This window comes from Culex quinquefasciatus, chromosome 2 (genome assembly GCF_015732765.1).
Source record: "Culex quinquefasciatus strain JHB chromosome 2, VPISU_Cqui_1.0_pri_paternal, whole genome shotgun sequence".
In the NCBI taxonomy this organism is placed as follows: domain Eukaryota; kingdom Metazoa; phylum Arthropoda; class Insecta; order Diptera; family Culicidae; genus Culex; species Culex quinquefasciatus.
This window is the reverse complement of record NC_051862.1, coordinates 116,974,490-116,987,154: the sequence shown is the minus strand read 5'-3', so window position 1 is coordinate 116,987,154 and position 12,665 is coordinate 116,974,490. Positions and strand designations below refer to the sequence as shown.

Sequence of the window (12,665 nt, the reverse complement as noted above, 5' to 3'; positions counted from 1 at the left end):
TTTGACTAATAATTGCACAGGTTCCGCGAGGTCCCTGCATATTGCATGTATTAGCTCTAGATTTTCCACAGTTATCCAAGTAACTAGGTGAATGATCTTGTAAATTATAGCTGTTATACTGAGCCTTATGCGGTTTCACATTAAAACTGTTTGTACTTAGACATGCATGGCTTAACCTTTGAGACAAGCGTATACTACTGGTAGGATCAACCAGAATACGTCAACATTACATTATCACGCTAGCACGCTATGCGGGCATGAGGGTGGTCCGGGACCAGGCGAGGGTCCGCGCGCACCACCGTCTCATATAGTGTGTGTTGTGTGTAATGGAAATTACCTCACTCTTCCAACCTCACCACAACGCTCTTCCATCGTAAGACGTTGTTCCTCGATGTCGTATCATGCGCGCAATACAATCGTCAAAAGATTCCCATTCGTTTCGTGTGCGGCAAGCGCTGCAGAACTTGCAGCGCGCCTCCCCTTAAGAACACATAATACTCGCTACGATCGCCGACTAGCAGCGGGGTAGCCGTATGACGTTCATGTTAACAAAACACGGTCTCGCTCAAACATCACCTCACAGCCGAACCTCTCCCATTCCTCTTTCCGTCGTGTCGCACCACCTCTCACCATAGCCACAGCGCCAAGCGCGCGCTCTCGGGGGTAGATACGTGCATGCATCTCCGAGTGCGCACCGCTCCGCATAACCGCGCATGACGCTCCTGGTTCGATGGTATAATTTCCATATACGCACACGACAGCCCTCATATCGACTCATGAGTCAGAGTGCACCCGACTCACCTCAATGTACCGTCCCAGCCGGGTAGTCTCAGCGGGCGTACGCTCATACGGTGGGACCGGTCTGAATTGTAGCGCGCTCTCGGTGGTAGATACGTGCATGCATCTCCGAGTGCGCACCACTCCGCAGAACCGCGTATGACGTTCCCGGTTCGATGGTGTAATTTCCATATACGCACACGACAGCCCTCATATCGACTCATGAGTCAGAGTGCACCCGACTCACCTCAATGTACCGTCCCAGCCGGGTAGTCTCAGCGGGCGTACGCTCATACGGTGGGACCGGTCTGAATTGTAGCGCGCTCTCGGTGGTAGATACGTGCATGCATCTCCGAGTGCGCACCACTCCGCAGAACCGCGTATGACGTTCCCGGTTCGATGGTGTAATTTCCATATACGCGCATGAACGACCTCATCATCGAAAAATTGACACCACTCCGCAGAACCGTGTATGACGTTCCCGGTTCGATGATGTAATTTCCATATACGCTCATGAACTACCTCATCACCAAACTTGACTTCCTATAGGTACGAGAAAGCAGTGCGTTTCACAACAGTCGACCAAAAATTGCATGGAAAAAATGATCCGTCGACCGCGTCTATGGCAAGTCGGGGTAAATCGGGCCACCGTGCCAGCGGACATGTGGACCGATGTTGACGAGTGTCCCGGACCCCCCGGGAGTCCGGCCCCGCCCTCTTCCGCCCGGAACCGATAAAGATGGCTTCCCCCGAAGGTAGGCATGCTCTGCGGGTCCTCTTCCGTGCCCGTAGACGGGGCCACCATACACGCGTACGCTAGGACGGGCAGCGGTGTGCGGTATGCGTCCTCTCTCGTGCCCGTAGACGGGGCCACCATACACGCGTACGCTAGGACGGGCAGCGGTGTGCGGTACGCGTCCTCTCTCGTGTCCGTAGACGGGGCCACCGTACACGCGGACTATGACTATGACTCCGTCTTGGCCGGAGACTGCCCTGGCTGAGCCTGAGCCTGGGTTCGGGTCTCGCTCTTTGAGAGGACTATGACTATGACTCCGTCTTGCCGGAGACTGCCCTGGCTGAGCCTGAGCCTGGGTTCGGGTCTCGCTCTTTGAGAGTGTGCCGTCGCGCTCTCTCACGGGTTCTACCTCTAGAGAGAGGGACTAGGGACTTGCTGCCTAGCTCGACAAGAGCTGAATCTTCTTTCTCGCACGTCGTCCGCCGTCCGTGTGGACGAGGACTTGTACGGTGGATCGGTGGATCGGTGGAGTTGCTCGCAAGGGCCAACGCTCTCGTACGTCGTCCGCCTCCGTGTGGATGTGGGCTTGTACAGTGAATTGAAGACGGGCCACTATCTTAGAGCAAACAAGGCGTATGGATTTTCTATTGCCTACATTCAGGGGTAAAATATTCTTAGAAATGCTCGAGTACTGGAAGTAACCACAACATAGGTTACTACCAGTCCTCGGCAAATTTCTCTTCGGAAGACTTCGGGATAGGTTAAGTGACATGAGCAAATAATAAATAGAACACTAGAGTGGAGTATGTATTTAGCTAATTATTGGTACAAAGATTATACTATCGCTACTGCGCTAGGGTCGCAGTAGACTGCGCCACGCGGTGCGCGATTGATAGTGTGCTGTTTAAATCTTCTGACACGCGCCATAGTCCCGCGGTACCTACCCTCGGTGAGCATAGATATTACACTGGCCTTAGTAAATCGACGAACAATGCCCTCTTCATCCCTGACTAAGTAAGTGTCTTTGTCGGTCGTGCTATCACGCAATTGAACTCTTCCAGTGAAATTAATAAATAGTTTTTTAGCTTCGAACACTCGAGGGCAAGGAGAGCCGATCGTTTGATCGACCTCCTGGCCTGCCTCGCACTCCGACCTATTCTCGTCGGTGTAGGCCTCCCAAGTGGACGCTCCCGTCTCTTTAAGCGAGCAGTATATGACTGCTCTGCCCTCGGTATCCCAAGGGTTTCCAGTACCCTAGAGACGGCCGCTTGAGCATCGTTAATAGCAGTTTTGATCTCAAAATCAGTGGGTAGGTAAGGTGACGTTTCCTGACTACGACCTTGGTTTGGAAAATGGTATCTTTCCCTGTTTCGGTATTCAATTTGCTGCAACATGTGCACCCTACGCAACTTTTCGCTCAGTTCCTTAAATGTAAAATTAGTCTGTGTGTGATACATGGTTGTCATAGAACGCAGACTTCGAAACGCCCTTCCACATGTTGACTTCCGTAGTGGGTAACCAGGAATTGCTCTGGATGACGACGATCGCGGCAGCTACGGACAGCAAGCACAAGGCCATGGGCGTTGAGCTCGAGACAAGCGTACGCGTTGGCCGTTATGCACTGCGCATTTGTTCGTTCATGCCGCAATGTCCAATTCCTCCAAGCCCTCATGAAGAGTAATGTTTCCTGCAAGTATAAGAATATATTGTATGTTTAGGTTAAGTCAGGTTAAGAATTTAAAAACAACCATACCAGCACATAGATATCCGTTCCAGCGGAGTAATAGACTTATCCGTGAAGGCTCGATACATGGCACGCATGTACCGCAAAAGCGCCACTGTTCCTTCACTACCGGGAACATTTGCCTCCATGAAGTTGATGGTGGTTTCGTTCATTATCTTCTGAGTTGGATTGAAACTCATCAGATCAGTCGGGTTGAGGTCAGCCGAGGTGAGTCCATGCATGTTCTTGTGGAAATATTTAACAAGATGCTCGAGATGACTAATTGAGGATGCTTGTGCCCTAGTGCTAAGGTTCCCGGCAGTTTAAACAGCCGGCGACGGATATTGTTCAAGATATGTAGACTATCTTGGAAGCAGATTACCAACTGGTCAAATGCAATAGCAAACAATTCACCCAGTGAGGATTCTGGTGTAAACTTCGTCACGTTGATCATGGCGCTTAGCAAAGGTGTGGCTCCATCTGAAGCGATGCCTAAGACAGCAATTCCATTGGCTTGGAGTGTTTTGATCGTGTGAGCCCAACGTTTAATGACATGTATGTGATTAAACTTGTTGTCAGTGGCCATGTAGAACAGTACATAGGGCGCAGCGTTTGGTACCAAGGGAGTAGCGAGTTGGACATAAGCAGTGCTTGCCAGTGCGCATTTCTCCAGTTTTTCGACCACCTCATTGGCATTTGACGCGTTGAAGTAGGCTTGCGTCGGCAGTCCAGTCTTGTCCAGTGGTGCAACACATCCAGTTATCGTGTTTGATCTAGAATCATACTGCACTTGCTGCATAACTCTGGTTCCATCCTCTGACAGCATAACTTCCAACGGATAACCGTTTTGAAGTAAGTACTGCTTCAAACCCGCTACATCGATTTGGCCTGAAATAGATAAATAAATCGTTACAGGGTTACAAGTAAAGCCCAATTGAATAGCTTACCTTCATCTATACACTTTGTGCTAGCCTTCAAGTGCCTTGATAGAGTGCTTCGGCTGATGACGGGCAAGTTCCCAACAAGGAATTTGTGGTACCTCTTGCCAGCCATCATGTAGTTATACAGTCCAATATCCTTTTCCTCATCCGTGTAACGTACACCACGACGTTCGTGTTGGGCTTGCTTTTTAGCAATTGTTCGATAATGCTGAAGCATTGGATATGCAGCCCTGTTAGACGACACGGAGCAGTTGGCCTCGCTGCTCCGCGCTTCTAGTTTCCCGAACTTTGTCTTGAACGGTAGCTGCATTCTGGTTGAGGTGAGAACTGTTCAATGATGCTAGCTACTTTTGGTCCCCTCTTTCTTCCCTTGGGCCCATCAGGCTGTGCAGTGACAACAGGTTGCACTGTGGTTTCGGGCGATCTGACAGTTTGTTCACTGGATGCCTCGGTGTCTTTGGCTGCCTCACCCTCGATGTTCTGGTCGTCATCGTTGTCCTGGTCGGCGTCGGCCTGGTCGGCGTCGTCCTGGTCGTCGTCGTCCTGGTCGTCGTCGTCCTGGTCGTCGTCGTCCTCGTCTCGATCGTGAGTGGTGTCGAGATTCTCCAACTCGTGCTCTTCTACGGTAGTATAACTTCCGGTTGAGCTGATCGAGTTTGCTTCTTCGGGAGCATAGGATTCGTCGGAGCCGTCACTTTCAGCGTAATTTCGAAAGGCAGCTGTAAAATCATCAACCTTGTATTGCGTCGGTTTCGATTTGAACGATTCCGACGACTTCGAGTGTGGTGTGCAATACAGTCAGATTTGCGAACCTGATGCACCCTGGTTATATGCTGGACGTAGTTGGACACAGCCCATGTACGTCCGGTTTGAATGCATACAACCGACCTTCCACATTTCAAAACGCAATCAGCTTTGACTGCCACCCTGTTGGGGGCTTGTTCTGTTATGCGCACGGCTAAGTTATTGAAATCGTCCATTTTGATGCCAGTGCCAGGACGAGTTCCATAATAGGTAGCCAAACGTTTTATAAGTGATTTTTGTATTTCACCTGGTGTTACAATGGGTGCAACAATATCATCGACCTCGGGGATTTGTTCTGCCCAGCCTCGTGATTAGCCTCGTTGCCATGTATGAAGCGTAAGATCCCATTCTCTTGGACTGATTTGGCTATTCGTTGAATGGTGGACTTCTCCAGCCGTTAGCTCAAATTTATCCAAACTAGTTGCATGACGTCCAAAATGTCAAATTTAGAGACCGTTACAGTCTTTCGCTCGATACCCTCATCGTAAATTGCTTGACCTTCAGTCTGGATGGTTGCATTGATCGCCGTACCCCAGTCCTTCACCTCGGCCAGCGCATCCGAACCAGACAGCTCGAGCAAGTCCATGATGCTGATAACGCGCCAAGGAATGATGCCAATCAGCTTGCCCATGCGCTGCCAAAAACGGTCGACTATTTCTCGTTTATCCATCCTGTGATACTAGACACTGCTCAATATCAATCTGGAAGGAAAAGAAAATGGAACCAATTAGGAATAAATGTGCATCGAATAAGCATTTTACGTGCATTAAATGTAAATTAGGTGCAATTTGTAAAATAAAATGCATGGGAAAAAATGTACACTGAATGTCCACTGAATTCCCATCGAATGTGTAAAATGCATTAGAATGCATTCGAAGTGAGCCACCCTTGGTGGCCCCTTCTATATTGGTTATGCTTGGGTATGTATGGGAAGCAGGCCCAAGGGGAGGTCACTCCCAACAATGTACATCGATATAAAATTCGATGCCATTTAAATGCAAGCAATGCGCATCGAAATTAATGTTTACGCATCTCAATTCATCGATGTAGTCCGTTGGACATATTTGTCTAGAAAGCCTGGGTTAGAGACCCTCCACATTCTTAAACATGGCCCTCCCACGTTCCCTCCATGCATCATTGTCCGGGTTCAACTATTACCAATTGATATCGAAGGTCGCAAGGCCTTGGATCCGCGGTAGCACGAGCTGGCAGTGCTTATTCATGTCATGGGTATGCGTAGTCAACGCTACCTACTGTCATGTAGTCCGTTGGACATATTTGTCTAGAAAGCCTGGGTTAGAGACCCTCCACATTCTTAAACATGGCCCTCCCACGTTCCCTCCATGCATCATTGTCCGGGTTCAACTATTACCAATTGATATCGAAGGTCGCAAGGCCTTGGATCCGCGGTAGCACGAGCTGGCAGTGCTTATTCATGTCATGGGTATGCGTAGTCAACGCTACCTACTGTCATGTTTGTTGCATACTTTCGGGGGCACGAAAATAGCATAAAAAAAGGGAACCCACTTACTCTCTCAACGACACGACGAGCACAACGTACCCGTCGAATCGGAGCAAACCATTCGAGCTCGGAAAGGCAACCTGAGCGGATCAAGGTATAACCTTTCACCAACTCGCAATTCCTTTCCTGAAACCACTGGCATCTGGGGCAAAAAAAAAAGGCACGCCCTGCAGTGCAGAGCGTGCCTAGTTCACTAAGGCTTCGCATATCTGACGCGCTGTGAGATCCAATCGTCGGGATGCCAGCAGGGGAAGAGTACTGGGTACTCGACTGCTGGCGACGAAAGGAGGTAATTTCACAACGAACCCCTAGGGTTACTGTGCTCTGAGCAACCGATGTGGAATCAATCGTCAGTGGTAGCACAGCTGTGTTGCGTCCAATGCCGTGCCGTGTGATATGATCACTATTAGATCATTTCTTAACACGCCGAAGGCTTCGCGTGTCTGACGCGCTATGAGATCATTCGTCGGGATGCCAGCAGGGAACGAGTACTAGGTACTCGACTGCTGGCGACGAAAGGAGGTACATCTCACATGCTTTGTCAAACGACGAACCCTCAGGTACTGTGCTCTGAGCAACCGATGTGGAATCAATCGTCAGTGGTAGCACAGCTGTGTTGCGTTCAATGCCGTGCCGTGTGATATGATCACTATTAGATCATTTCTTAACACGCCGAAGGCTTCGCGTGTCTGACGCGCTATGAGATCATTCGTCGGGATGCCAGCAGGGAACGAGTACTAGGTACTCGACTGCTGGCGACGAAAGGAGGTACATCTCACATGCTTTGTCAAACGACGAACCCTCAGGTACTGTGCTCTGAGCAATTGATGTGAAAATCAATTGTCAGTGGTAGCACAGCTGTGTTGCGTTCAATGCCGTGCCCTGGTGCCGTGCCCTGTTGCCGTGTCCTAGTGATATGATCACTATCATATCACCTACCTCTTAACACGCTGAAGGCTTCGCATATCTGACGCGCTGTGAGATCCAACCGTCGGGATGCCAGCAGGGGAAGAGTACTGGGTACTCGACTGCTGGCGACGAAAGGAGGTCATTTCACATGCTTTGTCAAACGACGAACCCTCAGGTACTGTGCTCTGAGCAACCGATGTGGAATCAATTGTCAGTGGTAGCACAGCTGTGTTGTGTTCCATGCCGTGCCCTGTTGCCGTGTCCTCCTAGTGATATGATCACTATCATATCACCTACCTCTTAACACGCTGAAGGCTTCGCATATCTGACGCGCTGTGAGATCCAACCGTCGGGATGCCAGCAGGGGAAGAGTACTGGGTACTCGACTGCTGGCGACGAAAGGAGGTCATTTCACATGCTTTGTCAAACGACGAACCCTCAGGTACTGTGCTCTGAGCAACCGATGTGGAATCAATTGTCAGTGGTAGCACAGCTGTGTTGCGTTCAAAATCGACCATGAACCTGTAGTGCCTGAATGACAAACTCGTCACTCCAGTGCTGCAACTACAAAGTTCACCTTACCTCTGACGTTATTACCGATGATTTGCTTCGCGTAACAGCACTGGTGTACTCATGCAGCGATAGAGTCGTAGGACTCTATCACCGGGAATCGAACCAACTGAAGCCGTACCTCTACTGCTTGGTTGAATTCGACTCGTTAGCGTTCAAATAGTACGTGCTCATGCGTTTCCAAGCATTTGCCTCGCGTAACAGCACTGGTGTACTTATGCAGCGATAGAGTCGTAGGACTCTATCACCGGGAATCGAACCAACTGAAGCCGTACCTCTACTGCTTGGTTGAATTCGACTCGTTAGCGTTCAAATAGTACGTGCTCATGCGTTTCCAAGCATTTGCCTCGCGTAACAGCACTGGTGTACTCATGCAGCGATAGAGTCGTAGGACTCTATCACCGGGAATCGAACCAACTGAAGCCGTACCTCTACTGCTTGGTTGAATTCGACTCGTTAGCGTTCAAATAGTACGTGCCTTAGCTTAGCATTTACGGTCTTTTCGCAGGGTAGCCATACGACTGCCTTCTGCTTTGTCATGGGTATGGTCAAACAAGAAACACTGTTTAATGGGTTGCACAGTATTGTGCGCGGATGATCAGCCGCACCGTACGTGAGTGTACGGACCACGCGAACCGGTGGTAGCGCATGTGGTATACGCGGACATAGGACGAACCTGCCGCACACGTTTGCGCTCGGTACCGCGATATAGGCTGACCAGCCAGGTCGTTCACCCGATTGATGAGTATGTGCCGAACTTGTCGACACTGGTGCTCTCGAATGGGTGATACAAAACAACACATCACGCTCCAGAGATACGTGAAGCTTTGTAATGATCCTTCCGCAGGTTCACCTACAGAAACCTTGTTACGACTTTTACTTCCTCTAAATCATCAAGTTCGGTCAACTTCAGCGATTCAAATGTAATCCGGGAAGGACTAGCAAATGTTCACCTTCAAAGACCTCACTAAATAATCCATCGGTAGTAGCGACGGGCGGTGTGTACAAAGGGCAGGGACGTAATCAACGCTAGCTATTGACCAGCACTTACTGGGAATTCCAGGTTCATATGGACCATTTCAATCCATAATCCCGACTAAATGAGCATTTCAGTGATTTCCCGCGCCTTTCGGCGTAGGGTACACGCTGCTGCTCACATTGTAGCGCGCGTGCAGCCCAGAACATCTAAGGGCATCACGGATCGCTCAATCTCATTTTGCTCATCACAAGCAGATTATCAACCTCAATGAGTTGATGTATTATCAGGTCACACTACACCGCCGGTGGATGGATCGCGCACGACCGTGCGAACGGCCGACGTGCCCATCCGGCCGACGGGATCAACATCTGACTGCTGATAGCGTTCTATTTAATTTGATTGAGTCGCCATGCACCACTACCCTTAATTTGGAGAAAGAGCTATTAATCTGTCTTACCTCAATAAGTTCGGACCTGGTAAGTTTTCCCGTGTTGAGTCAAATTAAGCCGCAGGCTCCACTCCTGGTGGTGCCCTTCCGTCAATTCCTTCAAGTTTCAACTTTGCAACCATACTTCCCCCGGAACCTAATTTTGGTTTCCCGGAAGCTACTGAGAGCACCATGATGTAGCGTCTCCCAATTGCTAATTGGCATAGTTTACGGTTAGAACTAGGGCGGTATCTTATCGCCTTCGATCCTCTAACTTTCGTTCTTGATTAATGAAAGCATCCATGGCAAATGCTTTCGCTTTAGTTAGTCTTACGACGGTCTACGAATTTCACCTCTCGCGCCGTAATACTAATGCCCCCAACTACTTCTGTTAATCATTACCTCTTGATCTGATTACAAACCAACGAAACGTAAGACCGAGGTCATATTCCATTATTCCATGCAAAAATATTCGCGGCCATTGATTGGCCTGCTTGAAGCACTCTAATTTGTTCAAGGTAATCTCAGCTGGGTTGGTGAAAACACTGTACCTGATAGGCAAGCGCCACCATATAGGCACCCAGTCTTAGAGTCGCAACAATCCAGTGACCTACTACCATCATTAGGAGTAGCACCCGTGTTGGACAATAATAAACTTCGAACGTTTAAACCGCAACAATTTTAATATACGCTAGTGGAGCTGGAATTACCGCGGCTGCTGGCACCAGACTTGCCCTCCACTTGATCCTTACCGAAGGATGTATGCTCGGTTCATTCCAATTATAAAACATCATAAAGAGTCTTATATTGTTATTTCTCGTCACTACCTCCCCGTGCCGGGATTGGGTAATTTACGCGCCTGCTGCCTTCCTTGGATGTGGTAGCCATTTCTCAGGCTCCCTCTCCGGAATCGAACCCTGATTCCCCGTTACCCGTTGCAACCATGGTAGTCCTCTATACTACCATCAATAGTTGATAGGGCAGATATTTGAAAGATCTGTCGCCGGTGCGAGACCATGCGATCAACAAAATTATCCAGATTTCAACTCAAGCGTCACGAAGGACGATCGGTTTGACTAATAATTGCACAGGTTCCGCGAGGTCCCTGCATATTGCATGTATTAGCTCTAGATTTTCCACAGTTATCCAAGTAACTAGGTGAATGATCTTGTAAATTATAGCTGTTATACTGAGCCTTATGCGGTTTCACATTAAAACTGTTTGTACTTAGACATGCATGGCTTAACCTTTGAGACAAGCGTATACTACTGGTAGGATCAACCAGAATACGTCAACATTACATTATCACGCTAGCACGCTATGCGGGCATGAGGGTGGTCCGGGACCAGGCGAGGGTCCGCGCGCACCACCGTCTCATATAGTGTGTGTTGTGTGTAATGGAAATTACCTCACTCTTCCAACCTCACCACAACGCTCTTCCATCGTAAGACGTTGTTCCTCGATGTCGTATCATGCGCGCAATACAATCGTCAAAAGATTCCCATTCGTTTCGTGCGGCAAGCGCTGCAGAACTTGCAGCGCGCCTCCCCTTAAGAACACATAATACTCGCTACGATCGCCGACTAGCAGCGGGGTAGCCGTATGACGTTCATGTTAACAAAACACGGTCTCGCTCAAACATCACCTCACAGCCGAACCTCTCCCATTCCTCTTTCCGTCGTGTCGCACCACCTCTCACCATAGCCACAGCGCCAAGCGCGCGCTCGGGGTAGATACGTGCATGCATCTCCGAGTGCGCACCGCTCCGCATAACCGCGCATGACGCTCCTGGTTCGATGGTATAATTTCCATATACGCACACGACAGCCCTCATATCGACTCATGAGTCAGAGTGCACCCGACTCACCTCAATGTACCGTCCCAGCCGGGTAGTCTCAGCGGGCGTACGCTCATACGGTGGGACCGGTCTGAATTGTAGCGCGCTCTCGGTGGTAGATACGTGCATGCATCTCCGAGTGCGCACCACTCCGCAGAACCGCGTATGACGTTCCCGGTTCGATGGTGTAATTTCCATATACGCACACGACAGCCCTCATATCGACTCATGAGTCAGAGTGCACCCGACTCACCTCAATGTACCGTCCCAGCCGGGTAGTCTCAGCGGGCGTACGCTCATACGGTGGGACCGGTCTGAATTGTAGCGCGCTCTCGGTGGTAGATACGTGCATGCATCTCCGAGTGCGCACCACTCCGCAGAACCGCGTATGACGTTCCCGGTTCGATGGTGTAATTTCCATATACGCGCATGAACGACCTCATCATCGAAAAATTGACACCACTCCGCAGAACCGTGTATGACGTTCCCGGTTCGATGATGTAATTTCCATATACGCTCATGAACTACCTCATCACCAAACTTGACTTCCCTATAGGTACGAGAAAGCAGTGCGTTTCACAACAGTCGACCAAAAAATTGCATGGAAAAAAATGATCCGTCGACCGCGTCTATGGCAAGTCGGGGTAAATCGGGCCACCGTGCCAGCGGACATGTGGACCGATGTTGGACGAGTGTCCCCGGACCCCCCCCCCGGGAGTCCGGCCCCGCCCTCTTTCCGCCCGGAACCGATAAAGATGGCTTCCCCCGAAGGTAGGCATGCTCTGCGGGTCCTCTTCCGTGCCCGTAGACGGGGCCACCATACACGCGTACGCTAGGACGGGCAGCGGTGTGCGGTATGCGTCCTCTCTCGTGCCCGTAGACGGGGCCACCATACACGCGTACGCTAGGACGGGCAGCGGTGTGCGGTACGCGTCTCTCTCGTGTCCGTAGACGGGGCCACCGTACACGCGGACTATGACTATGACTCCGTCTTGGCCGGAGACTGCCCTGGCTGAGCCTGAGCCTGGGTTCGGGTCTCGCTCTTTGAGAGGACTATGACTATGACTCCGTCTTGGCCGGAGACTGCCCTGGCTGAGCCTGAGCCTGGGTTCGGGTCTCGCTCTTTGAGAGTGTGCCGTCGCGCTCTCTCACGGGTTCTACCTCTAGAGAGAGGGACTAGGGACTTGCTGCCTAGCTCGACAAGAGCTGAATCTCTTTCTCTCGCACGTCGTCCGCCGTCCGTGTGGACGAGGACTTGTACGGTGGATCGGTGGATCGGTGGAGTTGCTCGCAAGGGGCCAACGCTCTCGTACGTCGTCCGCCTCCGTGTGGATGTGGGCTTGTACAGTGAATTGAAGACGGGCCACTATCTTAGAGCAAACAAGGCGTATGGATTTTCTATTGCCTACATTCAGGGGTAAAATATTCTTTAGAAAAATG

General features: G+C 50.3%; 1 protein-coding gene across 1 annotated transcript; it reads right to left on the bottom strand.

Annotated features, from left to right (window-relative positions):
* Positions 1-3,435: 3,435 nt before the first annotated feature.
* Positions 3,436-4,872, bottom strand: LOC119766289. The gene is made up of 2 exons (XM_038250740.1): positions 4,184-4,872; positions 3,436-4,124 (listed from the first exon to the last, which is right to left on the bottom strand). Exons 1-2 carry the CDS (start codon positions 4,485-4,487, stop codon positions 3,436-3,438), a joined length of 993 nt encoding a protein of 330 aa, XP_038106668.1. The 5' UTR covers positions 4,488-4,872.
* Between the last annotated feature and the right edge of the window lie 7,793 nt (positions 4,873-12,665).